The 21,728-nt window shown below is 60.0% G+C and overlaps 1 protein-coding gene across 4 annotated transcripts; it reads right to left on the reverse strand.

Moving 5' to 3' along the window:
* Positions 1–7,961: 7,961 nt before the first annotated feature.
* Positions 7,962–21,298, reverse strand: WNT6 (Wnt family member 6). Of its 4 annotated transcripts, none has more exons than XM_080397896.1 (4): positions 20,665–21,298; positions 12,164–12,384; positions 8,947–9,248; positions 7,962–8,658 (listed from the first exon to the last, which is right to left on the reverse strand). In XM_080397896.1, the coding sequence occupies exons 1-4, from the start codon at positions 20,739–20,741 to the stop codon at positions 8,197–8,199; spliced, it is 1,062 nt and encodes a 353-aa protein (XP_080254022.1). In that variant the 5' UTR covers positions 20,742–21,298; the 3' UTR covers positions 7,962–8,196. The 4 variants fall into 4 exon arrangements, with proteins under 4 accessions (XP_080254022.1, XP_080254023.1, XP_080254025.1 ...); XM_080397897.1 differs by having other exon boundaries at positions 12,164–12,379; positions 20,665–20,737; XM_080397899.1 differs by lacking the exon at positions 20,665–21,298 and having other exon boundaries at positions 11,341–12,275.
* Between the last annotated feature and the right edge of the window lie 430 nt (positions 21,299–21,728).

Below are 21,728 nucleotides of genomic sequence, written 5' to 3' on the forward strand. Positions count from 1 at the left end.
TCCTGTCAGCCAACCTGCCACCAAAGGGGCTAGAGGATGTCTGTCCCCTTGCTGCAGAATTTGGCTGATGGGAGGTGCAATGTCAGGGCTGGGCAGGGCACCCCAGGGGACTCATGAGTGGGACACACACTGGACCCCCATGTAGAGGCCATTGCTCCTGCCCTCCCTGCCTCCTTCCACCCAAGACCTGGCTTCCATGCTCCATTTCCCCTTTGCATCCTGGTACAGGCTCGCTGGACCCCGACCTTAGCAGGCAGAGGAGAGGCAGAGGAGCAGCTTTTCTCTGCCAAGCAGCACCCTGGCTCCGGTGTCCCCAGCAGATCCTCACCATCTCCTCCTTTCTCGGGCCACCCCAAGCATGCACTACCTTTGAGCTGGACCCACCACGTTCTGAGGGCTCCTTTTGGGGATCCCCTGGTGAAAGTGGGGCTCCGTCCCACCAGAAGACAACTCCCACGGTTCTGGGGACCCTGGCACTCGGGCTGCAGGAGCGCAGATGTTTGTGTGTTCATTAGGATCCTGCACACAAATAAATGCCTGGGCAAATCAGAGGGGAAATGCTTTCATCCTCCTCCAGCTCTTAATGACATAATAGCTTCCAAGGGCGGGTGTCTCACTCATGCTCCTGCTGACTTGGGGAGGAGGCTGGCCGCTGCGTCCCACTGTCTTGGTGCTCACAGCAGGGGCTGGCAGGGGGGGACCTGTTTCCTCATGTCCCAGCAACGTCCTGGGGCTGAAGAAGAGCCAGGTGAAGCCTTTCCTCCAGCCTCTCTTCTGCGTCACACAGACAAAGCCCTTAAGCACAAGGTTAAACATATGTTGTGGCTCCAGGGAACTGGGGGGCCTATGGGACAGGGTCTGGCCCCTCTGTGCAGGGATGGGTGCAGGCAGGCATGCGAGACTGGTAGGGGATGCTTTGGTCTGATGGGAGCATCAAGACTTAGGGCAAAAGCTGGGCCTTCTGTGAGCACCACGTCTGTCCTTGTCACTGCTGCAGCCCCCTGGTTGGGGACACAGGGCCACGCAGCCATGGGACCTGCCACCTCCCAGCTTCTCTCCCACCTCCAGCACCCCTCAGCAGCTCCACACTCTACAGAGGCCAGGCAGGGATGTGGGAAGCTCTCAGAGCTGGAATGACGAGTGTTTTTCCCCAGAGCCAGGGTAGGAAAGGTGATGGAGGGTTCTCTGTCACAGGGCACCATAAGGACACCCCTTGGACCTCCCCTTCCCAGGCTAAAGCATCCAGGCAGGTCCCTTCCTTCAACAGGTTACATGGTGCCTCAGGGTGTGCTTTGTGCAGGGTATTGAAGGAGCATCCATTCCTCTTCATCTCCATCCTCCATTCCCTCCATCCTTCTATCCTTCTGTCCCTCCATCCCTCCATGTCTGCACTCCATATCCTCCTGCCCAGCTCACAGGCTGTCTGCACTTTCTCTGCTCCTCTCCTCTTCCCTCGTGCAGGAGCAGGTCCTGCCAGCACCCCATACCACAGGCTCCACAATCCCAAGGGAATGGGGCTGACTCTTCTGTTGTCATCTCCATCAGGACTTCTTTCCAGCATCTTTGCATGCAGCCCATGGCTCTCTGGCTCCATTCCCCACTTCCCTCTTGGCAGATGCTCTTCTTTAGCCCCTTCCGCCTTGGGTTAAGTAACTTCCAAGCCCTGTGCCATGGACAATTGTGCAGGGTCTTCATAGGTGCTGGACAGAGGGTCTTGGTCATCTCTCTGGTTCTTTGGGCTGTCCAAGGATGATGCCCTAGACACCCACAGCAGGGAAAGGCAGGGGTTGAGATCTCTGTGCTATATCATGCTGCTTCCACTTGATCTTACAGTCTGGCTTCAGGCCCACAGATGGGACCAGAAGGCAGCACAAGAAGAGACCAGCCTGCTCCAGCCAAGCTCAGTCCTGGCCATTCTGCAGCCTTGGCGGGGCTAACAGCCCCTAGGACCACCAGGTCCAGCCAGTCTGTGTGTGCAGGTATGGGAGGATGGGGCAGCTCTGCTGACACAGAGTGGAGCTGAAGGGATGCAGGGGGAAGCTTTGGGGAACCTTAAAACTGTGGAGAAGCAGGAGGATGGACAGGACCTGGAGGACCTGGAAGCCAAAGGAGGATACTGAGAACTGTGTGGCTTGCAGTCTGCAGTGGGGCATGTCAGCTGGTTTAGAGGAGGAGGAGGAGGAGGAAAGAGAAGTTTGCCAGGAGCCCGTGCAGTCAGCGATGCACCCAGCCCTCACCATCCTGCAGTGCAGCTCTCCTTGCTCCCCTGCCCAGCAGCACCCACAGGACCAGAGCGACGGCTGCGTGAGTCAGGGCTGGGCGTGGGGTTGGGGTCACCCTGCCTTTTACGGCAACGTTAGTCACCGTGCCAAGCTGCCCCAGCCTGGCAGCACCAGAGCCCCCAGCATCACTGCCCTCCCGCTGGCACACACCCCACGACCTGCCTGAGTCTGCTTGCCGTGACTCAGGAGCCAACTGCATGGCCACCCGGCCGGCCCGGCCAGTCCTCTGGCTGCCCAGGGCTGGGGCGCTGGCAGGGCCTGGGGCAGTGGGTGCACGCCAGCCCCAGCGCTGTCATTCAGCTATGGTGCCCCTCACGTCTGGGCGGAGAGGCAGGATCTGGCTGCCTCTGGCCATCCCTGGGAGCATCCTTGTGGTGAGGCAGGCTTTCCCTCTTCGTCCTCCTTCAAGCACCTGGCAGTGGGTGCCACAGTGGCAGCAGGGTGCAGGAGAGGGGCTGAAGCCCTGCTGTGGGTATCATCCCTCCGGAGCCTCAAATGCCCAGACTGGGGCAGGCTCCCACCCGCACTGGCTCCCCCATACCACAGAGACTGGCCGTGCAGGGGGACACCCCATGACAGAGCAGCCTCTGAGCTAGTTTGGGTGCTGGTCTGACCAGGATGGGGAATGCCAGACCCTGCATTGCCTCTGGCAGTGCTCCCAAAGGGCCAAGCTGCTGGCTGGGGTTGGGGGGAGGTGACTGGATGGGACTGTCCAAGCACATCTGTGTGGTGCTGCCCTGGGTGCCTCTCCCCTGCGGGAGATGCACAACCCCAGGGATGGGTGGAGAGTGCTGGTCCCCATACGGGGTGAGCAGGGCATGGAGCCACCTCAGCAGCCGTTTCTCCCACAGCTTCACACTCGGGGGTATGCATAGTGAGGGCCCCCTCCCCAGAGGTGGAGGATGGCTGCTGCCTTTATTACAGGGTAAGTAATGTGGCTGTGGGTGTGGAGGAGATTTGGATAATGTGAGATGCTGGAAGTCAGAAACAGGACCCAGGAGTGAGGGGGTCTCTGCCCTGCCCTTCTGCTGGGTGGGGCTGAGGTGGGGGTCACCCTTCAGAGCCCACCACCCTCGCAGATGCTGCTTAGTGTGTGCCATGCCAGCACAGCTGGCCCAGGGATGTTGGTATTGCATGGACAGAGTGGGGGTCAGACACCAATGTCAAAGGGTCAAGGAAAATGAAGGGCACATATCCCTCACACTCACAGTCAGTGTCCCTAAACAGCACATCTAGGGGTCCTTGTGCACCCCATCTACTGCCCCTTGAGGGCTCATGCCCACTGTCTGCACCCTGCTTTGGATGCCCCACATCCCAGCACACCCCCTTGCCCTTGTGCTTGGAGATGCTGCAGCAGGGCTGGCCTGGACATCTCCCTCAGCACCCATCTCCCCCTGGCCAGAGCCAGCCACCGTGCACACCTGAGTCCCAGCAATAGGGCAGAGCCAGGAGCAGCAGGCTGGGGTGGGTCAGCAGAGCCCCAACGGCAGGCAGGGATGAGCCAGACCCTCCTCGGCAGGGCAGGGTGGATGTGACCCCATGGCTGCATGGGTGACATCTGTCACTGGGAGCTGGAGTGAGGACAGAGGAGGAAAGTTGCAGGCAGCTCCCTGGAGGGAGCAGCAGAGCCTGGAGGAGAGTTAGAGTCCTCCCGGGACAGCAGGGCCGGGCAGGCAGGAGCCCAGGCTGGGACCCGGCTCTGCTGGCCGGGCAGCCCCTGCGCAACGCCCAGCCATGAGCAGGCAGAGGGACCACAACTGTGAGAAATGGGTTTGTCAGAGGTTTCAGGCACTGCTGTCCGAGCCTTCCCTCAGCTGAGCTGATATCTGGGTTTCTCAGCCTCCCCCTCATAGACCTATCTCTGTAACTCCATACTTTCCTAAAAAGCTTCTTTTTTTGGCAAAAACATTCTATTTTTGGTCTCGGTCCAGAGGGACTATTTTTCAAGTGTGATTTAATTAATCTGTCCGGCTGTTTTCAACTTGGGCAACTGAAGGGAAAATGCGCTCTTCCCATTTGAAAAAAAAAAAATAAACCAAAGCCATTAATGTTACAGCGGTTTGGGATGGTTTTGTTGTGTTTTTTTTTTTAACCCAAATATTATAAACTTCCTCTTTTTCCCTTGGGAAGTTCCTACAAGTTTTGCAATGTAAACTGCTCAGCACCAGGGATCTGGGCTACACACGCACACCCCCAAGCCTCCCCAGCTACACGTGGCACCCACAGAGCCACAGTTGTGCACCCCTGGCTCACAGCAGCCCCCCAGAGCTGGGTCCTGCCTGAGCACTTACCCCAGAAGCATGTGGCCCAGAGTTTGGGGGGCGAATCGGGGAGCTCATACATACACACGTGCACAATCCCATGCACTTTTGCCCCAGTACAATTCCATGCACACCCACACACGTACACCCCCGTGCACACAAGTCCCCACATACAGCTTCCCCAGCACAGCCACCTGCACACCCCTGTGAGCCTCCACCAGCTCCCACGCACACCCCCGTTCATGCGGCCCCACGCACATTCCCCCGTGCACACCAATACATTCCCACTCCAAGCCCTCCTACACACCCACCGCGCCACCTCCCCGGACATCCCCATGCACAGCCCCGTACGCCCCCCCGCCACGCACTCCCTCATGCCCCCCATACACACACCTCCCCCATGCCCCCATACACACCACATGCTCACTTCTCATGTTCCCCATGCACACTCCATCGCCCCTGCACACTCCCCATGCCCCCCGCCCCCCCCCCTCCCCCGGGACACCCCCGCCGTGCCGTGCCGTGCCGTGCCGTGCCGTGCCGTGCCGCAGCTCCCCCTGGCGGCCGGTCGGCGCCGCGCCGGCCGCCTTGCTCCGCATCCCGGGTTGCCACGGCGACGGCGCGGATGCTGCGCCCCCGGGGCTGGGAGCTGCGGGGTCTTGAGCGGGGGTTCAGAGGGCTCCCAGGGGTCTGGAGAGCTGGGGGAATTCTAGAAATCTGGGGAGCTCCTAGGACTTTTCTGGGGACCTGGGGAGTTACTAAAGGGATGAGAGGCCCCTAGGGACTGCTGAGGTGCTTCTAGGAGTCTGGGGTGGGGTCCTAATGGATAGGGAGCTCTTGGGGTGCTCCTGAAAGTCTGGGGAGCTGGGAGGTGGCTACTAGGTGTCTGAGGAGCTGGGACATTGGTAGGGGACTCTGCTAGCTGTTCAGCCTTCTCCAGACCACTGTGACAAGCCCAGCCCCTGCCTGGCTACCAGCACCACCTGCCTATGTCAGGACCTCTCCTGGCTACCAAGGGAATGAATTTGGCTCTTTCAGCTCAGGGACAGCAGGGAGCACTGGTAGGGAGTTGGCAGCCCCCACAAGAGCTAACCCAGTTGGGCAGGGCACAAGACACGTGGACCAAGTGATGAGATATCCTGGGGGTGCAAACCAGTCACCCCACAATCAGTAGCCACTTGCCTCTCCCCAGATAAGAACCTCTTGCCCCTGCACTAGCTCCATTTTCCATCTTCATCCCCCTCCACATTTTTGGCTTTTGTAGTGTCCAGCTTTCAGAAGCTGTGATTTGGGACAATGTCAGAGAGGACAGTGGTCAGATCCGTTACTCAAAAGAACTACCCATCTTCCCTAGGGTTTATCCATGATCCAGACCTCCAGAGCCACGTCCATGCACTAAGGAGTATGAAAGTAGCTCATTGTGGGGAAACTGAGGCACGCTCCAGAAAAGGAACTTGCTGAAAGTCAGAGCTAGGATTCTGACGCCACAGAAAAATTCAGAATCCCTCACCATAACCGGCCTCAGCCTGGGATGGCTCTGGGAGAGAGCAGGGGTGACCCAAAGTTTCACAGGACCTGCTTGGACTGAGCTCCCCTGATGTGCAGCCCAGGGCTTGCAGTGTGCCCTGGTGTTTATAATTCAAAGGGACCAGCTCAGCCTATGAAATGGCTCCCCACAACTCCCAGCACACAGACCCTGCATCTTCGCAGCTCCCATCCTGCAGGGCCCTCCTGCCTCCATGCATGTCCTCTCTGTCCCAGACACACCTGCAGAAACACAGTAAGACATGTGCAAACAAGCATGCTCACACACAGGCACACACAAGGACAGTATCACTGCCACAAACGTGCTGACAATTTGCTGTGTATTCATCGACTTATATGCAGACATGCAAAACAGTTTGTACACCCATGAGGGGCTCACACGCACACTGATTGATATGCACACAAGCTCACATGCACACATATGGCCATGAACACAGGTAGACCTGTTACCTGTGCATGCACATACATGGACATCAGCCTGCTTGCATGCACGGGTACCTTCACCTGCACCTGCCCAGCCCTGCTCACACCCACCCATGCATTCCCATGGGTGGGTGTGTGGCTGGAAGTTCCCAGGAGCCCCATGTGCCTCCCCTCTCCCGGTGCTGCTGTGGGCAAGCCAAGAGGGAATTTCCAGCTGCAGAGCTGTAGCTGACAGATTCAGATGCTCCCACCCCAGCACTTGCTGGCCTGAGTTAATGGTTCAGTGGGTGCCTGGGGCAAGCGAGGACGATCCTGCTGGTGGGCATCACTAACACGCCACTGCAGCTACCCTTGCCTTGTAGCATGCCCAGCACTGCAAGCTCTGCTCCTGCCCTGCCTGGCAGTACCCAGCATGCAGGGCATTGCCCACCTCGATTGAGAGCCCTGGTAGCCCTTTGGCAGGGGAGGATGGGCAAAATTCCCATGCCCTGCATTGCTACAGTGTGGAGGGCAGGCACAGGAGTGTGAACCTCTCAGCCCAGGCGCTGGGTCTGCTGACATTCCATAAGAGCTCCTCTGCCCAGTGTGGCATTGCCAACCAAGCAGGCACCAAACATACATGTTCCCTTCTTCAGTTACCTAAACCCCCATGCTGCATAAGGCTGGAGAAAACAATTTCTACGGGCACCTTGCAGCCTGGGAGAGACCCCTGGTACCTCTGGAGAAGAGGGATGGCAGTCTGCCCTGCTGGGCAGCCAGGCAGGCTGCTCCTCACTGTGTGTTTGCCCACAATGGGCACAGGCTGATCAGGTTACCAAGACATGCCTGGCGCCTTGCCAGCCAGGTGAGGCTGCACGTGGACCATGGCATGCCAAGCGAATGCCTTGCATGCCACCAAGCCAACAGTGTCAGCACCCACAGGGCTTCTCCATGCCAGACCTTACAGTACGGACTGCAGCAATGGTGGCTGAAGATGGAGTGAAAAGTATAGAAGATACCTTCAGGACACTCATAGCCCATCACCACAGTGTCAGGGCAGCTAGCCATATCTCTTGCATGAGGTGTAAGCGGAGGGACCATGGACTGCAGGTCACCACAAACATCCCAGGTCAGGTGGTGTTGGGATACAAACTAACATCTCCAACTGATGGTGGCCATGGATGATGGGAGTAGAGCATCCACCACGCCTGAGGGCTGCAGAGCAGGGAAGGAGAGGGCTCGCCCTCATCTACACTCATCTCCTGGCTCCACAACCACAGAGAAAAGAAGAGAGTGGATAAAAAATGACCATGTGTCCCAGCACGGCCAGCAGGAATGGGAGGCTGGAGGGAGTCTGGCTGATGGGGACTCATGGCCAGGGCTGGACAGCTTTTCAGTTGGCCCTGTCCTGGTACCGCAGTCAGTGCTTCCCAGACCTCCCCAGGAAGCTGTGTGGCACACCAGCTTCAAATAGCTTTAAATAGCTTTATTAGTGGAAGCTCTGTGCCCGCAGCCCCCACCTCGGGGCCTGTGGGGATGTCAGGCAGCCCCACGCTGTCCCTTGGGGAAGCTGGGGCTTCCCAGGACGCAGAGCTGGGCTCACCCACACTGTCCCTGCCACTGGCTCAGCCTGTCTCTGTCCCGGTGGGGCAGCAGCGTGAGCCTGGGGGTGGCCCCACAGATTGTCCTCGCCTGACCCCAGGCTGTCAGACGCAGAGGCTGAGCTCCTGACGGACAGAGCACTTGCGACACTGCACCACGCAGCACCAGTGGAAGCGGCAAAGGCAGTTCTCCTCCAGCACCACTGTCTCGTCCCGGTGGCCTCGTCCACAGCACAGCAGGTCGCACCCGCTCGTGTCCATGGCTGTGCTGTTGCAGATGCGGCCCCGGGTGCCCAGTGAGCCTGTCTTACGGTTAGCTGAGCAGAAATCGGGCGAGTCAGCCGAGTAGATGAGGTCCTGCTTGTCAGGAGGCTTGATGTTGTCGCCCACAGGGATGAGGGTTTTCCCATCATTGCCTCCCATCACCTTGAAAGCCCCATTGAAGCGCTCGAGCAGGCGGTCCCCCACCTCACGGAAATGGGGCATCTTCCGCCAGCAGGTCCGCAGGGTGCAGGAGCCCGACAGCCCGTGGCATTTGCACTCTGTCCTCATGTAGCTGCGCACCGCCTGGGGAAGAGACAGCGATACTCAGCCCTCAGTCCCCCACCTTCCTGCCCAGCACCCCCAGCCAAAACCCTGCCTCTTGGTGCTGCCCTGGCCCAGGGGAGGGTGCTGGGGTGGGGCACAGGGGGGGTTCCAAAGCACCTGCAAAGGGCTACTGGAAGATATTTGATTCATATTTCACTCAGAATTGGTGCAGTTACATGGCTTGTGGGAGATGAAAGTGGAGGGCTGAGCTGGGTAGGGGCACATGGGGATGATTCTTGCAGAGGGCAGGGCGCGCAGGGGCCTTACCAAGCGGCCAGCTTCGTTGTTGTGCAGGTCGATAAGAGCTCGGATGTCATTTTTGCCTTTCTTGCTCTTGGCATCCATGAACTGCTGGGATTTCTCATAGCCGAACTGCACGTCGTCCCCGCAGCCCCCCCACTCCCAGGCTGTGCCCTCCATGCCCGGACCCACCGTGGGCGAGGGGGGAGCCCGGCTCCGCGTCAGCTCACAGCCGCACTGCAGCAGCTCACCCATGCTGCAGGCCTGTGTGATGGCATGGCTCACCCCAGCTGCCGTGATGGCATACACGAAGGCTGTCTCCCGGATATCTGCAGGAGAACAGACAGGGCCAGGATGCAGCATCAGCTCTGGCAAAGACTCTGCAAGCAAGGCATCCCCCTGACGACATCCCATGAGGACTCAGACTGCTCATTCTCCCCCTTTGCCTGTGCTTGGTGCCATTCCCTGGTTGATGCACCCTCCCTGGATCAGGCTGCCTGGGGCAAGAGCTGTCTCTTGCAAGCAGATATGCATAATTTGGGGGATGGCCAGGCCCTGCCAGTGTTCCTCCACCCCAGCTGTAGGGTCCTGGAGGAAAGAGGGGAGCTTGGAGAGCAGGGGGGGGAGGTCCTGAGTGACAAGGTGGTACCCACAGCTTCTTCACACTACCCTGCAATGTACCTCCAAGCAGTGAAACCCCCATGCCCAGCTGCAAACTGGCACCTGGGAAGAAGTGCTGCAAGGGACGCTATGGGTGCCGCTCACCCCTCTGCAGGGTGGCAGAGATGAAGCTGTGCTGCCCTCTCTCCCGCCATACCCACTTTGCCACGGGGCACTGCCTGCCCCCCTCCCTCCACCAGCACAGCCTCCACCCTGCAGGATTATTTATTATTAGTATTTGCTCCTGTCTCTCTCTGCTCCGGGACACAAATTCCAAGCATCTTTCCCCTGCCCGGACCTGCCGCTCACAGCCACAGCCAGCGGGGGATTCTGGCAGCAGGGGGTGCGGCGCCTTGCTCAGGGGGCTCCCGCACTCTCTCTGCCCTGTGCCAGGTGGACCCCTGCCCACCCAAATGCCAGGGCAGGGCTAGCCCAAGGTGGTGACACACAGCAGGTGCCTGGGGCATGGGGATGGATGGGAAAGGTGTGTTTTGGGGGGTGCCCCATCCCTCTGTCTCTAGCACTTTGGCTTGGGGAGAATGTGCAAAGAGGGGTTCCCGGGCACCAGCTCCACGAGTGGCTCCTCCACAAGCCCATGCAGCACCTGATTCCCACCGACGTTGGTAGGAACTGGGCACACCAGTGCCTTTCCAGAAGTGCCACCCTCGGGACAGATTTTCCCTGCCCTGGCCCTCCTGCCCCCCCAACGCACACGACCACCCACCTGCTCCTGCCTGGGGCTGGCAGAACCCTCGGCAAGCAGCCCGCCGCTGGCAGAGGTCCCCATGCCACCCTGCCAGCCAGGGCCCCCGGGGGATGCTGCTCCTCTGACAGCTCCTCCAGACACGTGGCTGCCCCCAAGCCAGCCTGCCCTGGCATGCCATGCCTGGCACCAGGCAGCAGAGAGGGAAGGGGGGGTGGCCACAACTGCAGCGGGGAGGGCATGGCCAGGAACCAGAGCCCACTGCAGCATCCTTGGAAAGAGGAGGCTGTTGGATGGGAGGTGCCTATCTGATGGCAGCTGGGAACTTCAGAAATGCTGGGATCATTTATGCAGTCCCCACAGGCTTACAGAGAGGATGGTGCCTGCTGGCATCTTTTAGTGCAGGGCAAGCTCTCTTCTTTTGGCACCCATGATGCAGCCCTGGGGACCTCCATGCCTCTAGCTGGCATGTCCCATGTCCTCAGAGTGCCAGAGGCCCCCAAACTCACCACTGTCCTCAGGTTTGAGGACCTCAGATGACATTGGTCATCCCCACCACCCCAGCAACGAGGCTGGGTCAAACAGCATGGTGGCTCCTTTGGTATCCCCATGCAGGATGTGTTTGTGTCTCCTCCAACCCAAGCCGACCCTGGGTACCTGACAGTTTATCTGCCAGCATCACCCACACACCACTGGTCTGGCCCTGGCATGCTGGCACCACCCCACTTACAGCCTGGAGCCCTGCCTGGCACAGATCCCACCTGCTTTGCTGTCAGGTTGGTGTGAAAATAGGTGACTCCAGAGGCAGGAGTGTCCCTCATGTGCCTTGGCTCTCTGCCCTTCAACTGAATACACCTTCCTGCACTGGGGGAACCCACACTTACAAATCAGCATCTTAAATAAGCCTGCCCTTCTGTCATGGGCCCATGTCTCCCTTGGGGCCCCAGCTCTGCCCTCACTGGTACCTGCAGCTGCTGAGTACCCTGGGAACTCTGCTCTTGCCAATGTCCCCATGGAGGCCACCCTGACCTCCCTGCAAGGCCCAAGGGCATACCCACTCTGCCTTGGCCCAGCAGATGCACCAGCAGGAGATGTGATGGCTGAGGAGACCAGGGCTTGCTTCAGCATCTTCATCTGCCCCGGCACAGGGACCAACATGGGAAAAAGGGCAAGACTAAACTCACCATCCATTAACTGGCCCTACCAGCCCAAGGTGCTTCAAGTATCCCCCCTTCCCCATCCACCTCCCAGCCTCTCTCCCCGAGGAGTATGGCAGGGCTTTCCTGTCTCTTACAGACTCACAGGTGCTCCCTTGCTCTGCTCCTGCTCTGGCTTTGATGCAGCTGGGCTGTGCTTGGACCGTTGTAGCCACCTGGCTGGGACGTGCCCATCCCTCCCTGTCACCCTGCCCCTGTCTCTCGGGGTGACATCAGGGTGCCCACCCAGGGATGCAAGGATGGGAGCAAGCATTCCTCTCTTCTGCCCCCTGTAAGGCCAGGAGGAGGGATCTGCAGGGCACCCATGGGGCGAGGGGCAGCTCCCAGTGGCTGCATACTGCATCCCACCCGGGCCCCTTCCCCCAGCACACCCCGGGGTCCCGAGGGAGCAGTAAATCACTGCCAGACGAGGGTGCATTCTTGGGCTTTGTGAAGCCCCGCGCTGTCTGGGAGCATCGGTAATTGCTTCATTACAACACCGGGAGACATGTCCCAGCAGTAAAACCTCAGCCTGACTGCACCGGGGAGCACTGAGCAACCCCCTACACACACAGACTCACAGGTTTGCACGCCCAGACTCTGCTCCAGGGGTCCCGGGGAGGTGCTTGACCGGGTGGCTGGAGGCTTTTTGGGAGATGGGAGGCCGAGGAAGCGCTGGCCTTACCCTGCTGCAGGATCTTGCCGAAGTACTTGCTGTGGCTGGTGCAGTTCCAGCGACGGAAGCGGAATTGGTACTGGCACTCCCGGACTCCCAGCTTGGTGCCCTTAGCCACCTCCTGCACGATCTCTGGCTCCAGCTGGCACAGCTCCGCCTGCTTCCCTGCCAGCCGCTTCGTCTTGCGGCAGATGCTGTTGGGGTCCATGACCAGGGGGCTCCCCACTGCCCTGCAGGAGGGGACAGCGAGCAGAGCAAAACCAGCACCCGAGCCCAGGGGGAACGAGGGTGGGGATGGAGCATGGCCAGACCTGCTCCCAGGGACAGAGCGTGGCTGTGGGACAGTGCCGGCTCAGCACTGAGCCTAGGTGACAAGGGGACAGGGAGAGGTATGTAGGGAAGGCAGGACAAAAGGTATGGGTGGCATCTGCGTGCCAGCACCCAGGGGATATCTTGCCCTGCCCAGCCAGTTGGGGAATGGGAGAGACCCCCAACTGTGGGAAGATGCTAGCCCATGCCACTCCACACCCAAAGCCTTTGGGGACATCCCTGGGGGTCATGGCAGTGTCCCCAGTGGGAGGTGGCAGAGATGCTGTGCTGCTCAGCACCTGCTCTTTGAGTCTGGTGCTGACCCAGCACAGCCCTGGCATCATGGTGTGACCAATGCCTGGCGCAGCTGTAGCTCCCGGAGCCCCACGGGCACAGCAGGGAGCCCAGCCAGCACCCTTGGTGTGCCTCCCCCTCTCTGGGGAGCTCGCTGCTTTACCCGTGGGAGACAAGCTGAGTGGCCTTGCCAGTGATAAAACCGCTTGGCTGTTGGCCAGGCTCCCTTGCTTGCCTCCCCCTACCCAGGCACTGGCCCTGGGGGAAGAGAGCCGCAGGCGGGCACGAGCGCGCGAGGGAGGGATGCAGGTGGCATTGCCAACCCTGTTGGTGCCAGCACAGGAGGGCAAGTCTCAGCTGGGCCCTTGTCAGAAGCAGCTCCTCCTTGCCAGCACAGCTGGAGCGAGGTGCCTGGCTGGGCTGGGAGGCAGAGTCTGAGCATGACGCTGTGCTCCCCAGCATGCCGCTGGCTACAGAAACTCCTGTACTTTCCCCACACATTTTGCCTGGAGTGCCCTCCACGGCACGGCTCATGCAGCTGCACAGCCTGCCAGTGCCATGCCCTGTGCTGGCGAGGGCAATGCTCCAGCTCTGCCGTGGGCAACACCAGAGCCACAGTGGGCAGGCATGCCACACTGCTGGTCCTGTGGCATGGAGACTGCGCAGCCACGGACCACCAGAATTTAGCACACCCCAAACACGGCCCCACCCAGCTCCCCCACACCTCTAACGCTGCTCCTGCGGGCTCAGAGCTCGTCCTGCTCAATAGCATTATTTTCCTGGCTGTGGATGCCCACAGGACCCCAGGGCTGGACTCAGAATCCCCCAGTATTTTGGAATGTCCAAAAAACGTGAAACCACATCCCCTGGGGTCCCCTGGGGAGCAGCACCCAGGCAGCCTGTGCTACCAGCAGCCCCACTCACTGGGGAGCACCAGCTGTGCTGCAGCTTCCAAACCCAGACCTTTATAGTCTGGCCAAGTCCCAGGGGCTCAAAAATCACAAGCTGATTCTCGTTGTTTAACTATGTTCTGGGTTTCCTTTTCGTTCTTGCACAGCTGGGGGTCTGTGTTCAAGACACCAGGCTGCAGGACTTCACTTTGCCATCCTGCCCCAGCTGCAAACCCCCTCTAAGCCCCTTGTTTGAAGCTCAAGGTCCTGCCAGGATCCCCCTGCCCCACATCAGGCTCCCAAGCTTCCTGCATCTCGTCCCCAGCTGGGTTTGGGGAGGATGTGCCCTCTCACACAGCCTGGAAAAGGAACCTTTATGTTTTGGCTGGAGGTTTAAAGGGTTAAACAGCTCAACTGAGAGGCACAGGCTGTGAAGGTGACCTCCAGCAGGGAAACTGAGGCAAGCCCACACCACTGCTGGAGAGCACCCATCTCCCTTTTCTCCCCACAGCTTGGTTTCCATTTGCTGCGTGAGGCACGGGCACCTCTGCAAAGGGATGGGGTAGCTGGGGAGGCATAGCAGGACTGTGGCTGGGTTGGTGCAGGTCCCCCATCGATGGGGACATTAAGGCCCACATGGAAAGTCACCAGCAAGCCTGGCCGGTCCTGTCCCACGATGACCACACACATGAGGATTCAAGCCTCCATGCCAGGCTTCCAGCACACCCTCCTTGGGGACTGTGGGCTCCTGACATCCTCAACAGGATGGCGGAGGTTTGGCCGCCTGCTCTGGTGGGGTGGGGAAGAAGGGGAGCCGGGACAGGACTTTCATTAAGAGACGACTCTTTGTACTCATATAAAAACGATGCGCCAGCCCCCCGGGGCCGTCAGATCAAATGCTGAACTGCGGCTCACCCCGGCCCACCAGATCAGGCCGGGAAGAAGAGCGCAGCCCCGCAGGGCTGGGGGGCGGCGGGTGGCTCGCCGGCACCGCAGGGGTCCCCACCCATGGCCCGGGTAGCGGCGGGGCCAGCGGCAGCGCACAGGAGCTCACCAGTCACGCTGGCGAGGCATGGGGTGGGCTGCCTAAGTCCAGTGCAACATTAATTTCCGCTGGGCTCTGCTTTCTGGCGCGGGGAGGCTTCTGGGAGCCCAAAAGCTGTTTTCCTTTGGAGGGTTTGGGGCGGGGGGGCAGGGGGGAGACAAGGGCAAGAAAAATGCTGCCAAACTGCTACCGCTTTGGCAAGGGCTCCGGCGCAGGGCCTAGATCTGCCTGAGCTTGTCCTGCTCCAAGGCCTCCCGCATCTACAATTAAGGTACCCCACCTCTGCTGCCGGGCACTCCTCCCCCTGCCCTGGTGAAGGAACCAGGTCGCCAGCCCAGCTCCCCATAACCTGCCTGGGGCACACCGGACCCCCGGCACCTCCTGCCTGGCAGCCCCCAGCCGGGCTCAGCGCCTCAGCAGCATCCCTCCCACCTGCCCCCAGTGCCCTTTGCCTGCTGCCGAAACTGCCGCCGGGTGGCTGCTGCCTCACCCTGAAAGGAGCCAGGACAATGAGCCCTGCTTTCCCACCTGATTCCCAGCACCCCTGTGTAAGGTAAACAAACTCCATTGCTGAAAGAGGAAACTGAGGCACAGAAGAGGAGCTGCAACCCACTGCTGTCACCCCTTTGTCTGCCATAGCCGCAGCCTGAGCCCCGTCCCAGTGACGCACAGGAAACAGGAGTCACCGAGGCTTCTGATGCAACCCCTGTGCTCTGGATGCTGTCCTCACTGCAACAGAGCCATGGGCTCCTAAGAGCCATGATCACCAGATTTTCCAGCCCAGATTAGGGTCACAGAGCTTCCAGTATGTCCCTGTCTTGTTCCCAGCCAAAATCGTAGACCAAGGAGCACAAGTCACCAGCTTCCTCTTGGACATGGGTATGATATGGAGTAGGGCTTCTCCTGGTGCCTGCCAGAAGACCATGATTGAGGGGAGCCCGTGGGTTCCCAGTTTGCCGGGAGCTGATGGAGAGGGGCTGCAGAGCCATGGGGCGAGGAAAAGGATGGTCAGACTTAGCAAAATGGCACATGCATTTTGGGTGGAAAAATGTCTCCTTTGGTCCTGACAGCCCTGAAACCCTGAGGGAGAATGACAGTTGTGCCATGCCAGCTCCATGTGGCACTAGCCAGGTCTGTACCCATTGAGTACTGCTGCCTGGGCATTCCCATGCGGCAAAAGGACCCTGCTGTGGGGTAGGTAGCAAGGGCATGGCTTGTCTTGCATCCAGGTCTGCGTTCTAGACCCTGGATGCCTTCAGGAGAGGGATACAGGTTGCCAGGGTATGCAGCCCACCACTTGGAGCCCACAGGCACTTCTCCACCTGCTTGGAGAGGTGAGAGCCACAGGATTCCAGCCCTGGAAAGCTGAGCTCCATCCCTGGGAAGACAGGTCACCCCGCATCCCACCTAACGGTGTCACACTCAGTGACAGCCCTGCAATGAAATTGGACCCGATCGGAGCCCACCTCTTTCCAAGCTGTGCAAACAGGGCAAGGAGTGGGGACGACATGAATTTTCACCCTTGAGCTTTCCCTTCAACCCACGCAAGCACACAGCGGGTACCCGGCCCCTCACTGGGGGCAATGCGTGGGTGCTGCCACTAACCAGGGCAGCCAGGCACGGAAAGCAGAGCAGGAGGCGCATGGAGGGGGGGGTGAGTAAGCAGCAAGTCACTGCCCTTGGGGGCACAGCTGGGGCTTGGCTGCTGAACAGCACTGGGGGCACCCAGGGAGAAGAAAATGCAGTGGGAGCCTGTTCCCTGCCCTCCTCCTCGTACCTCCTCGGCAAGGACCACATGCAAACAGCTGGGAAACTGCCCAAAGGAAAGAGGCTTTGGCGTGGCATGGCATCAGCCCACGGATCTGCTGGCTGCAGGGTCACACCGAGGCCAGGCGCTCGTGGCCAGGAGCTGTCCAAGCTTGTGCTGCAGGTACTGGGAGGGGATGGAGGGAGAATGTGACCACAGAGGTGGCAGTCCCAAAGCCGTGTCCAAGCCCTGGAAGGGCTGGAGCGAGAAGAAAGGGGTCCACCCACCCGTGGTCACCGCGTCCTTTCTCTGGGTGATGGTGGAGGCTGGAGCTAGGGTAGCACGAGGTCTGGGTTAGCATATGCCCAAATGTGGGGCCACATGCGATGGCAGGACCCTGCACATCCTGAGCAAGTATGGAGGTATGCCCAGTTCTGCCCAGCACCCTCCTGCATGAGGGGGATTTGAAGGGGTCAAGCCTCTGATGCAAATGCCAACCGAGCCCTCCAGCCTGGGGCATGTGTAGGGCAGGGCTGGGCAGCCTGGGTGTCACTGGGGGAGAGTGGAAGTGACCAGGAGCAGAGATGAGGGATAGCATGGAGGAAAGCTCAGTTGTCTTCAGCAGAGGACACAAGTAGCCCAATTCTGGAACCAGTACCATCCCAAAGACTGCAAGGGAAACATTTTCCCTTTGAAAAACCCCACGGGTCAGTGGCTGCCCTAGAAGGGGCACAAGGAGGTGGCACCGGGAAGGAGCTCCCACACTGGGAGGTGCTTTGCTGTACACTGCTCCGGGGGTGAGGGCATGCCTGGGATGGCTGGGCAGCCCTGTCTACTGGGCGCTGTGGGGGGCCGTGGGCTGCTGGTCAGCAAGCCCGGGGGGTGACTCATGATGCTCACCCCAAGGCACGCAGGCAGGGCCCACAGCCCGGCAGCCTGCCCTTACAGGCTCTGCGCAGTGTGGGTGCTGGTCAGGGAAGCAGTGGAGAAGGTGTGGCTTTGGGGGGCACAAGCCTGGGACCCCTTCAAGCAAGGGTGCAGCCATGGGTGCTGGCAGATAGGTCTTCCCCTGAGCTCCTCTGAAGGGGCCCCATGAAAACCTAGAGATGCACTGCCCACATGCACGCATGGGAAGGGGACACAGGGCAGACATCCCCCTCAGACTCACAGCTGGAGTGGAGCACGTCTCACCTGGGATGGTTTAAACCCTTGCTCTCTCTTCCACCTCCTGATTGCTCTCAGTCGTGCCCATAGAAAGCTGACAGACACTGGGGCACTGGGGAAGCCCACCTTTGCTCACTCCCATCTCCGCAGTGCCTCCATCCCTGCGAGCACAGCTCAACCACAAACCAGCTCAGTTGAAATCCTGTCCTGAACCTGCCCAGAGCTCCTGAGACACCAGGTTTGCCTGCCCTGTATCCCTGCACTCTCCGGGCCATCCTAGGAGCCCCAGGCAGTCCCTATCTGTCCTGCTCAGGGAGGAATCACTGTTGCACAAGGGCCCAGATAAGAAACATGAAAAGATGAGGGGAGGAGGAAGAAAGGTATTTTACAGAGCTGGTGGGAGCAAGGGGAGCCTCTTCCCTGCAGCCTGGCACTAACCAAGGGACTGGCAGCATCTGAATGACACATCTTCCCATCAGCACTGACCACAGCCTGCTCCCCTCTGTCATGGAAAGGTGTGTCTGCCCATCATTCTGCCTCTTCTTAGACACAGAGGCACAGGGGGTATAGGACAAGGGTGACTGTATCTTCAGTGAGCCCTCTGGGGACATCCTACCACAGTGAGGATGCTCTTTCTCAGGCTATGATGTCCTCAGCATGATGTCACTGCTTGTACATCACACATGAACCTTTCTCTGTAGATACAGCTGTCTGCCAGGATCCTAATGAGTACAGTTACTGCCCACGAGTGGCCCAGCCCAGCTGTGTGCTTGGGCTGGGGACCCAGCCCCACGTCACCCCGCCATGTCACTCTCACAAATCAGTTTGTTGCCAGTGTGGGAAAAAAATGCCTCAAACAGGCAGTCCCTGTGTCCCTCTGCACTGCACAGCCAATGCACCCAGGGGTGGGACAGGGGAGGCAGTATAGACCTTCCTTTCCTGCTCAGGGAAACATGCGCCCTCAGCTGAGCACCCACAGGTGCCCAGAGGTTCATGGGTGAAAGCATGACACTGAAGTCCCTATATATCAGTGACAGGGACAAGGAACAGCTCTACTAATCCCACCAGGCCTGGGGCTTCCAGGAGCCCTGGCACAACACATGGCTGCACCCCTGAACCCATCCTCACCAAAAGCAAAACTCACAGACATCAGTGCTACCAAGACCTGGGAGAGGGGATGGATACTGGGAGCAGGCACGTGGGAAGATGCCTGTCTTGAGCTGGCTCAAAGGGCCAGGCAGCACCCAGACCTCTCTCCCCCGCGTGGAAACAGCTCCCTGGAAATGAGGGATGATCTCAGCCCCGGGGGCCAGAGATCCCAGGCTCTGGGGGAAGCAGCTTGTGAATCAGCTGGCTGCTCCAGTGCTCCATCCCAGGAAGCCCAGCATGTTTGTTTGATGGTGCTGGTGGCCTCATCCACACATCACCTCCTCCTGGCTCACTGGCTCCAGGCTCCAGAGCAAAGCAGAGTGTCTGCTGGTGATCCCTCTGCTGCCACTCTGATGCCTGGTGTATATGGCCATGCTGTGTGCAACTGGGTTATTATTCTTAAATTAAAGGTTCCTTTTCTTCTTTTTTAAGAGAAGAAAAAACAAGTTTGACCCCTTGCCCTCCTCTGCCAAATCCTGCTAATCTCCCCCAAGCCGGCACTGCCAGCACACGCACGGCCCAGGCTCAGTGGTGAGACATAGCTCCGAGCAGCCAGGGAGGGGGCAGCGGTACTCCAGCACCCTGCCCTTGTTGGTGTCATCTGCCTGCCCCCAAACTGAAGACAAAGTGAGTTCCCACTTCACCCCTGCCTGCTCCAGCCATGGGCAGGATGGCACCCATGTCCCCAGAAGCTTGGGAGTGAGGGCCTGCTGGGCAGGTGTTGATGAGGGTGGGGCAGAGGAAGCAGGGAGAGCTGAAGGGACAGCCATGTGTGCAGGGCAGCAGTCTGAGAATTAGCCAGCGAAAATGAGCAGCTTTTGGGCAGCAAGAGGGACTGCGCCCCAAGCTGGCACAGGTACCCCGAGGTGGTGGCAGGGAGCAGCCCCCTGAACCCTGTCCCAGCCAGGGCTCCCCCTACCTTGCTCTCCCTTCCTCTGGCAAAAAAAACAAGACAAACTCCTCTTAGACCTGTGTTAACCCCTTCCCCGGCAATAAACACAGAGCTTGGGCTCCAGTGCCAAACTCTCAGCTGGTGTACAACTGATTGTAACAGCACCATTTATACCCACCAAGGCCCCCCCCTTTCGCCCTTCACCCCTGGAGCCAGGGCTAGAGAAGGTAATGGAGCCACAGAATAAATCACTGGCAGGCGGGCAGGGGACCAGGAGGGGAAAGGCTTATGGAGAGCTTTATTTTAGGGGTCAAAAGAGTGTGACAATGTGGAGACGAATAGCCTCAGATAATGAATGATAGCCCGGACGGCACGCTGGGGAGCTGGAATCTAAGCACTTAAAACCGGATAAAGACAGGCTGGGTGAAATTCTTAATAGATTTAAATAGTTCATGTTTCGACAGATACCTGGGCTTTCCAAGGCTGGGTCCCAGCTCTGCGCCTGTAATGAATCCCCCACCCCCTCCAGTATCCTGCAAGGCACCGTCTCTGCCTTTGATGAAGGCACCATTACAAACAGGGGTTTTGTCCCCGCCATGTCCAGGCCACTGCTCAGGAGGGGACACTGTAGGGACCCTCGGGCTTTTAATTAAAGTTGACTTATTGGAGGGGTTTTGAGGCCCCTATCCCCCCTTCCACACCCCTCAGGCATACAACCCTCCCAAGCTGTGGGCTTGGGGTGCAGGGAGGCAGGTTGCAGCTCTCTCTGCAGGACCTGGGTGCCCCAAACCCCTGGGGGTCCCCCAGCCTGCTGTCCTCAACGCGCTCGTGTGCCTGATCCCCGACAGTTTGGGGGTGTCCCCAAGTGGATCTGCCTGGCCAGCGAGCAGCAGTCCGCACCCAAGGGGTGCCCTGGGTGTAAGGGCTCTGTTGTCCCCCAGCTGGCGTGGGGGGACCACCCCCGAAGACCGAGGGACCCTGAGCACCCCCTCGGCATTCACCCCGGGATGTCCTACTCACCACCAGAGCCCGATGATGTTGGCGGGGCAGAGGAGGATGAAGAAGAGCCCCAGCTGGGTCCGGGAGGAAGGCAGCATCCTGCCAGGGCTGAGGGGAGCGCCGAGCCCCCTCCGCGCCCCCCGCGGAGAGCCAGGCAGCCGGGCTCGCCTCCGCCCGAGGGTCCGGCCGGGGCCCCGGCGGGTGGGTGCCCGCTGCCTCCCTCCGCCGGGCCGGGGCGGGCGGGCACCGCGGCCGGCGGGGCTGGGCTGGGGCTGGGCTGGGCAGGCACCTCCGGGCGGCTGGAGCGCGGCGCGGCGGCTGCTCCGGAGAAGGAGGAGGAGGAGGGACGGGGCTGCGAAAGCATCTGCCTCCGACTGGGAAACCGGAGCCCGGGGGGACGGACAGGGCGGGCCAGGCGGGGGGACTCCTGGGTGCCAGGCTCGGCTCCCGGCGCCCAGCCACGGCCACGGCGCGGGCACGGCCACGGCCACGGGCACGGGCACGGGCACGCTCCGGCAACAGGACGGTGGCCGCAGCCCGCCCGGCCCCGCGTCCCGGCGCCGCGCTTGGACGTGCACCCCTTTTAGCGGGGTCTGGCTGGCACAGCCCTGTCCCCCACAGCCCCGGGGGACCTGACATGGCACAGCCCTGCCTGGCTCCACTCAGGGTCCTGGTGTGGCACTGACAAAACCAACCCGGCCTCAAGGCTCCCGCTGGTACCTGCTTGTTGCTCTCCTGCCCGACCCTGATACCCCTGGCATGGTCTTGCCCAAACCTGGCATCCCTGTGTTGCCCCCCAGCACAGCCCTGCCTGGCCCCTGCCCCTGGACTGGGTCCACCTGGCACAAGCCTGGTTCCATGGCCCTGCCTGCCCTCGGGACCAGTCTGTCCTGCCTGAGGACACTGGAGGAATGACCCCCACCAAGCATCATTTGGCTCCAGCTCTGCCATAGAGACATCCCTGGGGCAGGGGGGCATGCAGATGGATGATGGGAGCAAGCCCCAGGCGCAAAGACTGTGGAAAAAGAGTGCAGGGAGAGCCGGCTTGCTTGTAGTGATCTCATCTCAGGTGCAGCTGGGACCCA

The sequence above is a fragment of the Falco punctatus genome (genome assembly GCF_963210335.1).
Source record: "Falco punctatus genome assembly, chromosome: 8".
Taxonomy (NCBI): domain Eukaryota; kingdom Metazoa; phylum Chordata; class Aves; order Falconiformes; family Falconidae; genus Falco; species Falco punctatus.